Raw genomic sequence first — 10715 nt, 5'->3', positions numbered from 1 at the left:
CGTGCTGGAATCCACGTGGCTTCGTCTGGGACGTAAGAGAAGACAAGCAGGTCTACATGAAACATGATTTATTTAAAAAAAAAAAAAAAATTTATACAATAAAAACTCTGCTGTATGGAGCACAGCTCCGAACGAGCGTGTTGCTGATTAATGAAATGTTACTGTATTTGTCTCGTCAGAGCTGCTGATCATCAAATAAAAGTTTCAATCTTGAAGCTTTAAAAAAAAAAAGAAAGAAACTGATTGAATTTTCTACATTCAAAATGGACCCCTTGAGAATTACATTTGTTCAATGAAATGTACAGAACTCAAATTGTTCACCCACTAAAACACTTCAGAAGATTGTGTGTCTCACAAATCGCACAAAATACTCACACACATCCAGAAAAGATCATTTTGCAGCAAATCTTTGGCACGTACAGTCAGTCAGTCACTTTTACAGCTAATCCACTGCGATACTCCACCGTTTGCTAACAGCAGTGTAAATGTTCGCACTGACAAGTCTGCTGGTTTGAAACTAAACCTTTATATAGTGTCCATGGTGTCCTGTCTGAATGGAGGACAGCCCCAGATCAGCCCGTCACCGTGAGGAGGGTGACTCGAGGGTAACAGCACCCGAGTTATCCACTGACTGGGGAAAAGAAAGGTTTTAACCATGTGTATTAAACCTAGTGCTCTCAAACTTTTTTTTTCCCTCATTAAAGCTGAAATGACATGCGCATAAATTTTGTACCTCTTTGTCTCCACACCAAACAGCATTTTCCAGTTATTTATTCTTCCATGATGATACGGATTCCTGAAAACCTGCACAGGGAGGTGAGATCTGGGTTACTGTTGAGTCGTAAAGGAAGAAATTTCAAGAGATTATGAGATGTGTCTAAATCGTGTGAGGTGTAAATAAAAATTCTGGACATTCTGCATTAGCTCAAGTGGTTAAGGTTGTTAATCAGGATCCGGGTTCAAGCCCCAGCGCTGCCACTGTTGGGCCCCTGAGCGAGGCCCTAACCTCCAAAGGTGCTGTATCATGGCTGATCCTGTGCTCTGACCCTAACCTTCTAAGCTGTGATATGTAAAGAATGAATTTCACTGTGCTGTAATACGTGATGAAAATAAACTCTTCTTGCGTTGAATTTACTTAGCCAGAGCTACTTATGTTTCTCATTTGTACAGCACTTAAGGGCTAAGAGCCTCGTCAGGGGGCCCAGGAGTGTCAGGTTAGTGTAAATGGGATTTAAACTCACAACCTTCTGATCAGTAGTCCAACACCTTAACCACCGCACGCATAGTCACAGGCTCCATGCTCATTCTTCATGTTCACTATTATTCTTTTGTGTTTTTGTTCATTTTTTTCACTTGTAAATAGTTTTATTTTTATTTTATTCATTCATTTATATATTTATTTATTATATTTTATTTATATATATATTCATTTATATATTTATATATTTCAATTCTTAATACTGAAATTTAGCTTCCACCAACTTAAGTGATTTGCACTGTAAGGACCGCTTTAATTTCGCTGTAATCTGTATAGTGCAAGGCCGATACTGCCAAACACCTCGAATGTGATACACGGAGCCCTTCACTGGTAACTCCACTCTTTAGTGTCACCCAAATGTGGATCGGTTCCATTTCGAGTCTGGTTCCTCTCAAGGTTTCACCCTCATGTCCTTCATCTATGGGAGTTTTTCCTTATCCCAGTCAACTCAGGCTTCTCGTTAGGCACCAGATCTGACTGTCCACACGTGTATCCCTGCCCTCCGCCTCACCTGTGTCCACTCTCTCATTCTAACTTCTCATTATTCTCCTACCTCTCCTGTTCTTCCTGAGCCCTCATCTCAGGCAAATCCCAGGTGCTCCTACGCTCCACTGGACTGAGCACTACTTAACATTTTGACAGGTTGTCAAATGAGGCAATCCAAGCGTCCTGCATTTAGAGTTTTTTTTTTTTTTATTAAAAGCGAATTATTGAATGTCACCACATCAACAAATGTGAGTGCACCAAGACCGTCAGATACAAGCTCAGGGTTCTCACTAATTCTCCAATTTTGATGGAGTTTTTTTATACACTGAAACCGGTTTGTGTCACAAAACAAAGAGTCTTTGGGTGGGGGGTGGGGGTGGGGGAGCTGAGTAAGATGATCGATTAATTACAGCAGCTAATTAAAACGTTGTTTATGGACAGATGTTTACTAGCACGACAAGAGCACAAGCATCTAGACGATGTAGGTTTCCGACATCGTGATGAAATCGGTTCTGAATAATTACAGAGATTATTAAAGGAAATTCCTCGGTTCATGGTGAGTGTTTGCCTGAAGCTGTAAAATCCACTGTAATCTGTTCATCCGTGTAGAAATTTCATACTGATGTAAATGGCCAGAAATCAGGAAGCCCACCTTGCCTATCTGCTTCAGGCGTTTCTTCTCTTTGCCGTTAATGTGTCTCTCCACACTCGTCTCTCCTCTGGTGATAAGTACAGCATGCCAGATGGTCAGGCTTCCGAGAGCTACTGCAACGGAGCTAAAACCATAAAAAATGTATTTTTTGTTTGTATTTATTAATAAATGAAAACCTTTTAATACCGAAGTGACGGACGCATTGGCCACGTCTTACCTTGTGAGCACCCAGAGGTAAAGTAGGCTCTTATGGAAAAACTTCTCCTCAGAAGTGAAATGAGGTGGAGGAGTCTGATAATAGCTCTTAGGAAGTAACAGGAAAAAAAAGAAGATTTTTACAAGATCACGGTTCACACGAAGGAATCTAAATCACCTCACAGAGTGTCGTTAAACATGTTCGGTAAAGGAGTTAAAGTCCAAGACGCCTATAAATTCATCCGTATAAATGTTTATAGGAGAACTAAAGAATTACAGCTGATAATAAAAACAAAAGAAGAACCTCGTGGTACATGAGCAGCTCATCTTACTGTGATTTATTGAGTTTTTTCAATTATTAATTCAAGTCTGTGGACGAGGAGGAGGAGGAGGAGGATGATAAACGTGACTTTTTTCCAAAATCTTTTAAATCCTTTTAGCCTGACAATCCTGACTGCATGGTAACAAGAGAGGTCAGGAAGCCTCATTGTCCATCCTGTCTAAGCTTATTAAAGGCCTTAAACACCTTCAAACTACACAAAAGGTCCTTTTTGTAATGACCCACTTTTATGATCGAACTTCAGACCGAAGCCCAGGTAGAAAAAACCTCATTTGAAAACCTGCGCTGTTCTCTGATCTCATTATCTTTTACTAACAGGCTCCCAAGGTATCTAGAGTGCAACAAGTAGAATTGCTAAGGCTAACTGCTATTGCTAAACTGTTGAAATAACCTTGCAGTATTTTTGTAGATCATTACTAGAAGAACTGGTACTGCATCAACACCCCTAACTGAGTCGACTTGTGAGTCGATTCCTCCTTCAGGAGTCAGAGAAGACGATTCGTAGCTCTAAAACCCATGAGAACAGTCTGGTTTGCCTACCTCGATGGCATAGTAAGCTTCTATGAACATGTCTTTGGCGCTGATGCTGCAGTAGATACAGCCCATGGTCATATAAAGGCAAAAGGAAAAGAAGTAGCGGTGGTTAAAATGACCGACGCAGTTATTTAACCAGGCTGGAAGACAAACAAGTTAAGGATAAAAACCAACTGAAGAGCAAACAGAGCTTTCGCTTACATATGTCTCGATATAGAGACAAAAGACAAAAGGATACGACAGTGATGGTCCATTTTTAAGACGCACCTGTGAGAAAAATAAACACAAATTTGTTGATTGTCAGGACTGAACAGCTGAACAGAGACACAGAGTAAAGTTATTGTATAGTAATAAGGATAATAGGAAGAGTAATTAGCACCACAGCTACAGCTAAATAATAAACTATGTCCAGTGTTTATAGCTTTGTAGGATATCGTTATATTTATATCGTTGAATATTTGAGGCTCGTTCATTATGCATCAAAGCCAAACCCTTACGTGTTGCAGATGCTGCAGTGGTGTGTCCTCGCCGGTTTGGGGACAATACACTTCTTACAAATCGTCACCGTCGGAACGTCCGTCACCTCCTGGAATTTAAAGCACGTCAGGCGGTCCTCGGTCATTTACGGTCCTCTGAGCTCTCTTAAAGGTGGGGTCTCTGTTGTTTGAAAGCCAATGTTGACATTTGAAATCACCAAAACAAACATGCCCCTAACCCAAATGGGTCCCACCCCTGTTTTGATAGCTCCGCCCCCACACATACACCAGAGTATTATGGCGGAACCTGTTGGGGCAGCTAACCGAGGGTATATCTTTAGCAATAAATGATCTCGATGAGTAATACTATGGTAATACAAATGTGTTTTTGTAGTACTGTGTGTTGTAGCAGGAAAGGTTTATCTCTGTTTCACGTGGAAGACGTTCAGTTCTATATTAACACGGGTCCTACTACTTGCCTTATCGTAAGCCTTTCTTTCTTCATCTTTATCCTCCATGTCAATGTTAAAACCGCTTCCTGCTAATGTCACACATGCGCACTGAACACTCTCCACCCATATCGACAAGCCCCGCCCATTTATGCTCATTAGTTTTGTTTTTGTTTTGTTTGGTGGCCCAACGCAGTTTTCTGTAGCATTTTTCAAATAACCAAGACCCCAACTTTAAGCTCCATCTAACTCAGAAGTGGACACATGAGTAATAATGTAGTGCTGTAATTAGGTTAAGAGGCGAGAGGATGAGGAACCTGTGGAGAACGCCCGGGAGATGTGGTGATAGCCTTGTAGTAGTGAAACACAATATTCACAAGATTCCAGTGGCCATAGCACAGGTGCCAAAGGATCCAGTGCCCCGGGTACGTGCGGACGATCAGCGGCAGGACGCAGAGGTAGACGATCAGTACCACAGACGTGGTGAGAGCGATCACCAGACACACAAACACCTGCGGGAGGAAAAAATAACAGCAAAACAACTGGTTCAAGAAAATCTATCTACTGTGTATACCAGAACAATTTTAAACATCAGGGATCGGCTGCAAAAAACAAATGACGTGTGTGAGGTAAAAAATCTCCAGCAGCACCGTGTCAGATTCTGTTGTGGCTACGGATCTACGAGCCAAGACACGTATCTGTCACTACTGATGTACGGTTTGATCTAAAGACAAAGTTAAATAATATCTTGACTTTATCTAGGTTTCATTTTAGAAATAATAAAGTTTTCATTTGTTATTTTTAAAGGGATCTTCACCGCGTTAACACGTGCTTTAAGACCGTATTTGGACCGACGGACATCATTTCCGTTCTCTGTACATCCTGTCATTTCTTATTCGAGTATTTAGAATATAGGAAACATTTACATTTATATTTACAGCATTTGGTAGATACTTTTATCCAGTGTGGCTTGTCACATTTTATACAACGGACAAATTGAAGGTTAAGGGCCTTGCTCGGGGGCCCAGCCGTGTCAGCTTGGTGGACCTGGGATTTGAACTCAACACCCAACACCTTAACCTCTGCTCTACCGCATCCCTGTGTGATTAATCCTCCAGTGCACAGACATCAGTCTTTAAGCACCAGTGAGGAAACCTGATCCGAGCTGCTTCGCTGCGGCTGCTGGGTTTTTTTTTTTTTTTACAGAATATGTTACCTCCTTCGGATTCGTTTAGCAAAAGTATAGCTGTTCAAAATATTAGTCATACTATAATAACAGGTACAATCGGGTCTCTTTATTAAAACTTTATTATTATTATATTATTATTATATTATTAAGTGCAAAATTAACTGCCAGTCAAATTAACGTGGCATTCTGGTTTATTTGGGTTAATAATTCGGGGTTTATTTGGGTTAATAATTCTGGGTTTATTTGGGTTAATAATTCTGGGTTTATTTGGGTTAATAATTCGGGGTTTATTTGGGTTAATAATTCGGGGTTTATTTGGGTTAATAATTCGGGGTTTATTTGGGTTAATAATTCTGGGTTTATTTGGGTTAATAATTCTGGGTTTATTTGGGTTAATAATTCTGGTTTATTTGGGTTAATAAGACTTAGTACGTCACTGCAGGTGACATTGTTTCTAAACCTGTTTACTGCCATTAAGATATACAAAGTTTATCTCTGACAATTAAGAAAGCACAAAGAAAATCAGAGACGAATTAAAAAAAAAAAAAAAAGTACTGATACTGATTACTGACTTATCCAAAGTAAAAAAAATCATCTGAGGCAACTCACCACCCCAAACCAGCGAGTCAGGTTGTCCACCAACCAATAAACCGGTTCGAAGATGGAGTCGAGCACCGTGTCCCAGTTGGTGAGGACGTTAAAGTAAAGGGAATTGTAGACGACTTTCCCGTAGCTCCACAACTGCCGCAGCGGTCCAGGTCGTCTCTGCCGGGGACAGAAACGTACCCAGTGCCCCGAGAGACGCATGAGCCTTGAGAAATAACACCTCCAGCTCTGCATCTTTGTTCCTGCAACAAACAGATCGTCAGACCGAAATCTAACGGTTTAATTGGCAACAAAAGGGAAGTTTAGATATGACATCCATATATAATGCATTTTAGAGCGTAAACAATTACTCAACAAACTGAGCTGCATGGAACACAATGTCAGATCTGTCCATCATATTTCATCAACAACCTAAATACATAATTAGGGAACTGCTATTATTCTTACGTACCTGGCTTTTATTTTCCTTTTTCTAAGGTTTCTAAATATTTTTTTTTTTAAAAAGTTATCAGATCATCTAAAAGCAAGCAGAAAAATATTTTCCATCTTCAGCGTTCAGACCCTGCGGCAGCCGTCCAGCACCAGCACCAGCACCAGCACCAGCACCAGCACCAGCACCAGCACCAGCAGCAGCACCAGCACCAGCAGCAGCACCAGCAGCAGCACCAGCAGCAGCACCAGCAGCAGCACCAGCACCAGCACCAGCAGCAGCAGCACCAGCACCAGCAGCAACGCACCAGCAGCAGCAGCAGCACCGAGGACGTCCTGTTCGAAGAAGCAAAAGCATCGGTTTCATTAAAGGTGAGCTCGTTCTAATCTCGGGATAAACCAACGCTACTCGAAAACTAGGGCAAGCCGAGCTAATAGGTGGCAGAAAAAACAAAAACAACAAAAAAAACAACCTCTAAATATTTTAGTAATTTCTTTCCTATGCACTTTCCATTACGAACGCCACGAGATACAAGACCACTGTAACTCAGCACTGAATTAATTTCCTCGAGGGAAAATGTCCTCAAGTTATCTGATATCAGTATCAGTAACAAAGAACAGACCCTACTTGGGTCTCGTAAGGTGCGGCGCATGAATTGTTAAGGGGATTTCAAAAGTCACGCCAACACAACGTGGAGCCTTGCTAATTTGGGAACAGGAGAAGGTGAACGGAGACGGAGAAGTCACGGAGAAGTCGCCGCTGCCTTAAGCAAACTTAAGAAAGCCGTTAGATTAAGTGTAGCCATTTTACAGCCGCTATCTGCAGGAACTGCGGGATCTAGCTTTGAGCTTGTACGACATGGCAATTCATCCACTGACGACGAAGATCCTTAAATAAAATCAGAAGAGGAAAAGAATGGAGATCGGGTTATTAATACGGAGTAATGGAGTGAGTTCATTAAAGGACACAGAAACCCGAACCTGCCCTTGGATCGACCGGCGTGGTTATGACTGACTGATTGTAACACGGCACCCGATATCCGTCTCCACTTTCACTAGATCCAGAGTAAATAGTAAAGTCCTTTTTCACTCTTCCAGTGTGATCAGTGGCAGGTCGCATAAAGAGTGAATTCCTGCTCTGACAGGACATGAGAGTCCATCTGGTGATCAATTAGCTGTTCCAATAGAGATTGTTCCTGGAAAAGTCAGAGTATGAGATCTCAATCAGAGTAAAACAAAACATTTCCAAGGCCATGGATATACTTTGGAACACAGAAAAGTAATAAACTACCAATGGAGAAAATATGATTACAACAGTGAGATCATTAAGAACAAGATCTTCTGCTAAAATTGGTTAGAAGAGCAGAAGGAAACTGGTCTAAATGCCTACAGCAACATATACAGAATTGAAACAACTTCTGTTAAGTAACCAGTTCCTCCTGAATTCTCCATATGACTGGGCTGCAGGGTTCGGGTGGCAATACAAAGGGCTCTTTTATTTTTAAACAAACTCTAAGTGTGAAGATCCTAGCCTGGATCAAGTTCTCAAACATTTTTTATTTGATCTCATAAAGCCACGAGGAATAACGTGTGACGGTCTGACGAGAACAAAAGTTATAATACCAAAAGTTAAGTTGAAATCACATCGACACCATCGTATGTCCGTGGTGAAGCCCAGTGGTGGCAGAGACATGTCACTTTTGGACTGCTTTTCTTTTCTAGAACTTTAATCAGGAGAAATGGAATGAAGAACAGCTCCAAATACTCCAGTTTTACTGCAAGACATTAAAGCTTCTGCTGAAGAGAAATTTGACCTTGCGGTATGATGAGCCGAAGCGCACCTCGAGAATAGAAAGGCTTCACCAAAACAAGAGCAAGGGTTAGACCAGCGTTTCGTTCCAACCAAGCAGAAGCCACACCTGATTCCATCTTTTTAATTGGTTGTTCTTGGCTTTTAGTGGACTCTGGTGTGGCTTCTGCTTGTTTGGAATGAAAACCTGCACCCACACCGGCCCTTTCCGGGTAAGATTGGACACCGCTGTGTTAGAGCCTGTTAGAAACCGGATGTAAATCGGAGGCATGACCTGGGGAAGTGTTTCTGAGCCTTGAAGGCGAACACAAGAGTGAATGAGAAGAAGCTTTTTCCCACAGGCCATTTCATATTTTATATATATATATATATATATATATATATATATATATATATATATATATATATATATATATATATATATATATAATACATTTTCACACAGTGTTGTGCTAGTTACTAAAAAATAGTAACTAGTTACAGTTACTAGTTACTTCATTCAAAAAGTAACTCAATTACATTGTTGATTACTTACACCAAAAAGTAATACGTTACTGTTAAATGTAACTTTTTAGTTACTTTTTTAAAGAACGTTCTTTAATGTTCCCATTAATGCCACTTTATGCTTTACGGTTTATACAAACACAAAACCAGACATCCCAAGTATCCCGGATGTTCCTGGAGTCTCCCGCATATTGATTGTGGCTCCCTGATGCCTGCAAATTAGTTACAATCTCCCAGAATCTAGAGCGAGCGAGCGAGCGAGCAAGCACACGGTAGCACACAGTAGAGAGGGAGGGGGCCAATCCTGTTTCAGTAAGTCAACCAATCAATTTTCAGTGTGGGCGGGCTATAGCCCATGTGTTTCGGAATTACTGCCGCACATACTTGAATAAACAGAAACACGCCCACAGCGCGTCTTCTTCATGTTTACAGGTTGGCATCCACCGATCCTACAATGCGTCGCTGCTGTAAACAGGTTAGGCTGTAGGCTACACTTCAGCCAAATATAGTAACGGTAACGGAGTTAATTTTTTTTAAAAAGTAACGTGTTAGAGTATTAGTTACTGTCAAAAGTAACGGCCTTACAGTAAAGCGTTACTGCCCAACACTGCTTACACATGGCTCTGCACCATATTCAGTAACGACCTCTATTTTTAATATTTATTTGATAAAATTTATTCTTCTTTAAATTGCATTCTATTGTCTATATCAGTGACAGGACTAAATGTTGTACTATGCATGATCGTGTATGTGTAACAAATAAAATCTGAATTTGAGATTTTCCTTACAATTCGACAACTCTTCCGTCCTTACACGGTCGGTTTGTGGCCTTTCGAACCAAACGTGACGTCTTTAAACAACGAATAAAACATAATCCTTATTTCCAATTCTATTTTCTATTCCAAGATTCTTTCGATCCATCGATTAATCATGTTGATGGTACAAATATGTATATGAGAACATGAACCCGGGTTGAACAGTGTGAAACGTCAGGAATCCTTTAACCCAGGTTTTACAATGAATATGCAAATTGGGCTGTGACGTCATCTGGCGACTCGAGCAGACATTGTGTACTTTCTCCTGAAAAGATTTGATTACTGTCGGCAGAGAACAACTGATTTGTAGGCTTATAAACATCATATAGTGTTGACAGTAAAAACAAGGTTTCGAGCTGCTCCACGTGACTGATTGAAGCAGAAACACTGAAAAACAGCGTATTGTATTCATAATTAATCTCGACTACTCACCAGTTGCTGCTATGGTGAAATGACAGGTTTCCTGATATTTATATCATTTTAATAAAATGAATTTAATACTGTAGCACTCTGATAGCTGGGGCTGAAATAGTAAAGAAAAGACTTCTTTTGGTTCTTTTCGGCAGTTGGTGAATCAGCGTTTAGACTCACTATCGCCACCAACTGGGCTACAGTGTATAGCCAAGTGTATAGATGAAGTCTGTTTTAATGACCTTACAAAAATATAATAAATATTACAACTGACAATATTAAATATTAATAATAAATATTACAACTCCAGTCGTTTTATAACAATACTTAATTGATTACATTTTCCTAATGTTTTCGATTCATCGAATAATCATGTTGATGGTACAAATATGCATATGAGAACATGAACTATTTCAAATATGAAAATATCTTATATGGCCAAAGATTTGTGGATATCTGACCATCACTTCCCCAAACATCCATGTAATGTGCTAGAGAATGGACATATAATAGTGCTTAGAGTTTAAATACTGCTATATGGAGCAGTTAAGTACTAAATAC

The 10715-nt window shown here is 40.3% G+C and overlaps 1 protein-coding gene across 2 annotated transcripts; it reads right to left on the bottom strand.

Moving 5' to 3' along the window:
- Positions 1-53: 53 nt before the first annotated feature.
- Positions 54-10327, bottom strand: zdhhc16b (zinc finger DHHC-type palmitoyltransferase 16b). Of its 2 annotated transcripts, none has more exons than XM_027159081.2 (10): positions 10176-10327; positions 6189-6427; positions 4708-4902; positions 3963-4051; positions 3704-3732; positions 3472-3605; positions 2614-2699; positions 2397-2520; positions 734-804; positions 54-631 (listed from the first exon to the last, which is right to left on the bottom strand). In XM_027159081.2, exons 2-10 carry the CDS (start codon positions 6417-6419, stop codon positions 526-528), a joined length of 1065 nt encoding a protein of 354 aa, XP_027014882.1. In that variant the 5' UTR covers positions 6420-6427; positions 10176-10327; the 3' UTR covers positions 54-525. The 2 variants fall into 2 exon arrangements, with proteins under 2 accessions (XP_027014882.1, XP_027014881.1); XM_027159080.2 differs by lacking the exon at positions 10176-10327 and adding an exon at positions 6637-6877.
- Between the last annotated feature and the right edge of the window lie 388 nt (positions 10328-10715).

This window comes from Tachysurus fulvidraco, chromosome 8, assembly GCF_022655615.1.
Source record: "Tachysurus fulvidraco isolate hzauxx_2018 chromosome 8, HZAU_PFXX_2.0, whole genome shotgun sequence".
NCBI classification, from domain to species: domain Eukaryota; kingdom Metazoa; phylum Chordata; class Actinopteri; order Siluriformes; family Bagridae; genus Tachysurus; species Tachysurus fulvidraco.
Note: the sequence above shows the minus strand (reverse complement) of the source record. Positions and strands in the feature narration are given on the sequence as shown.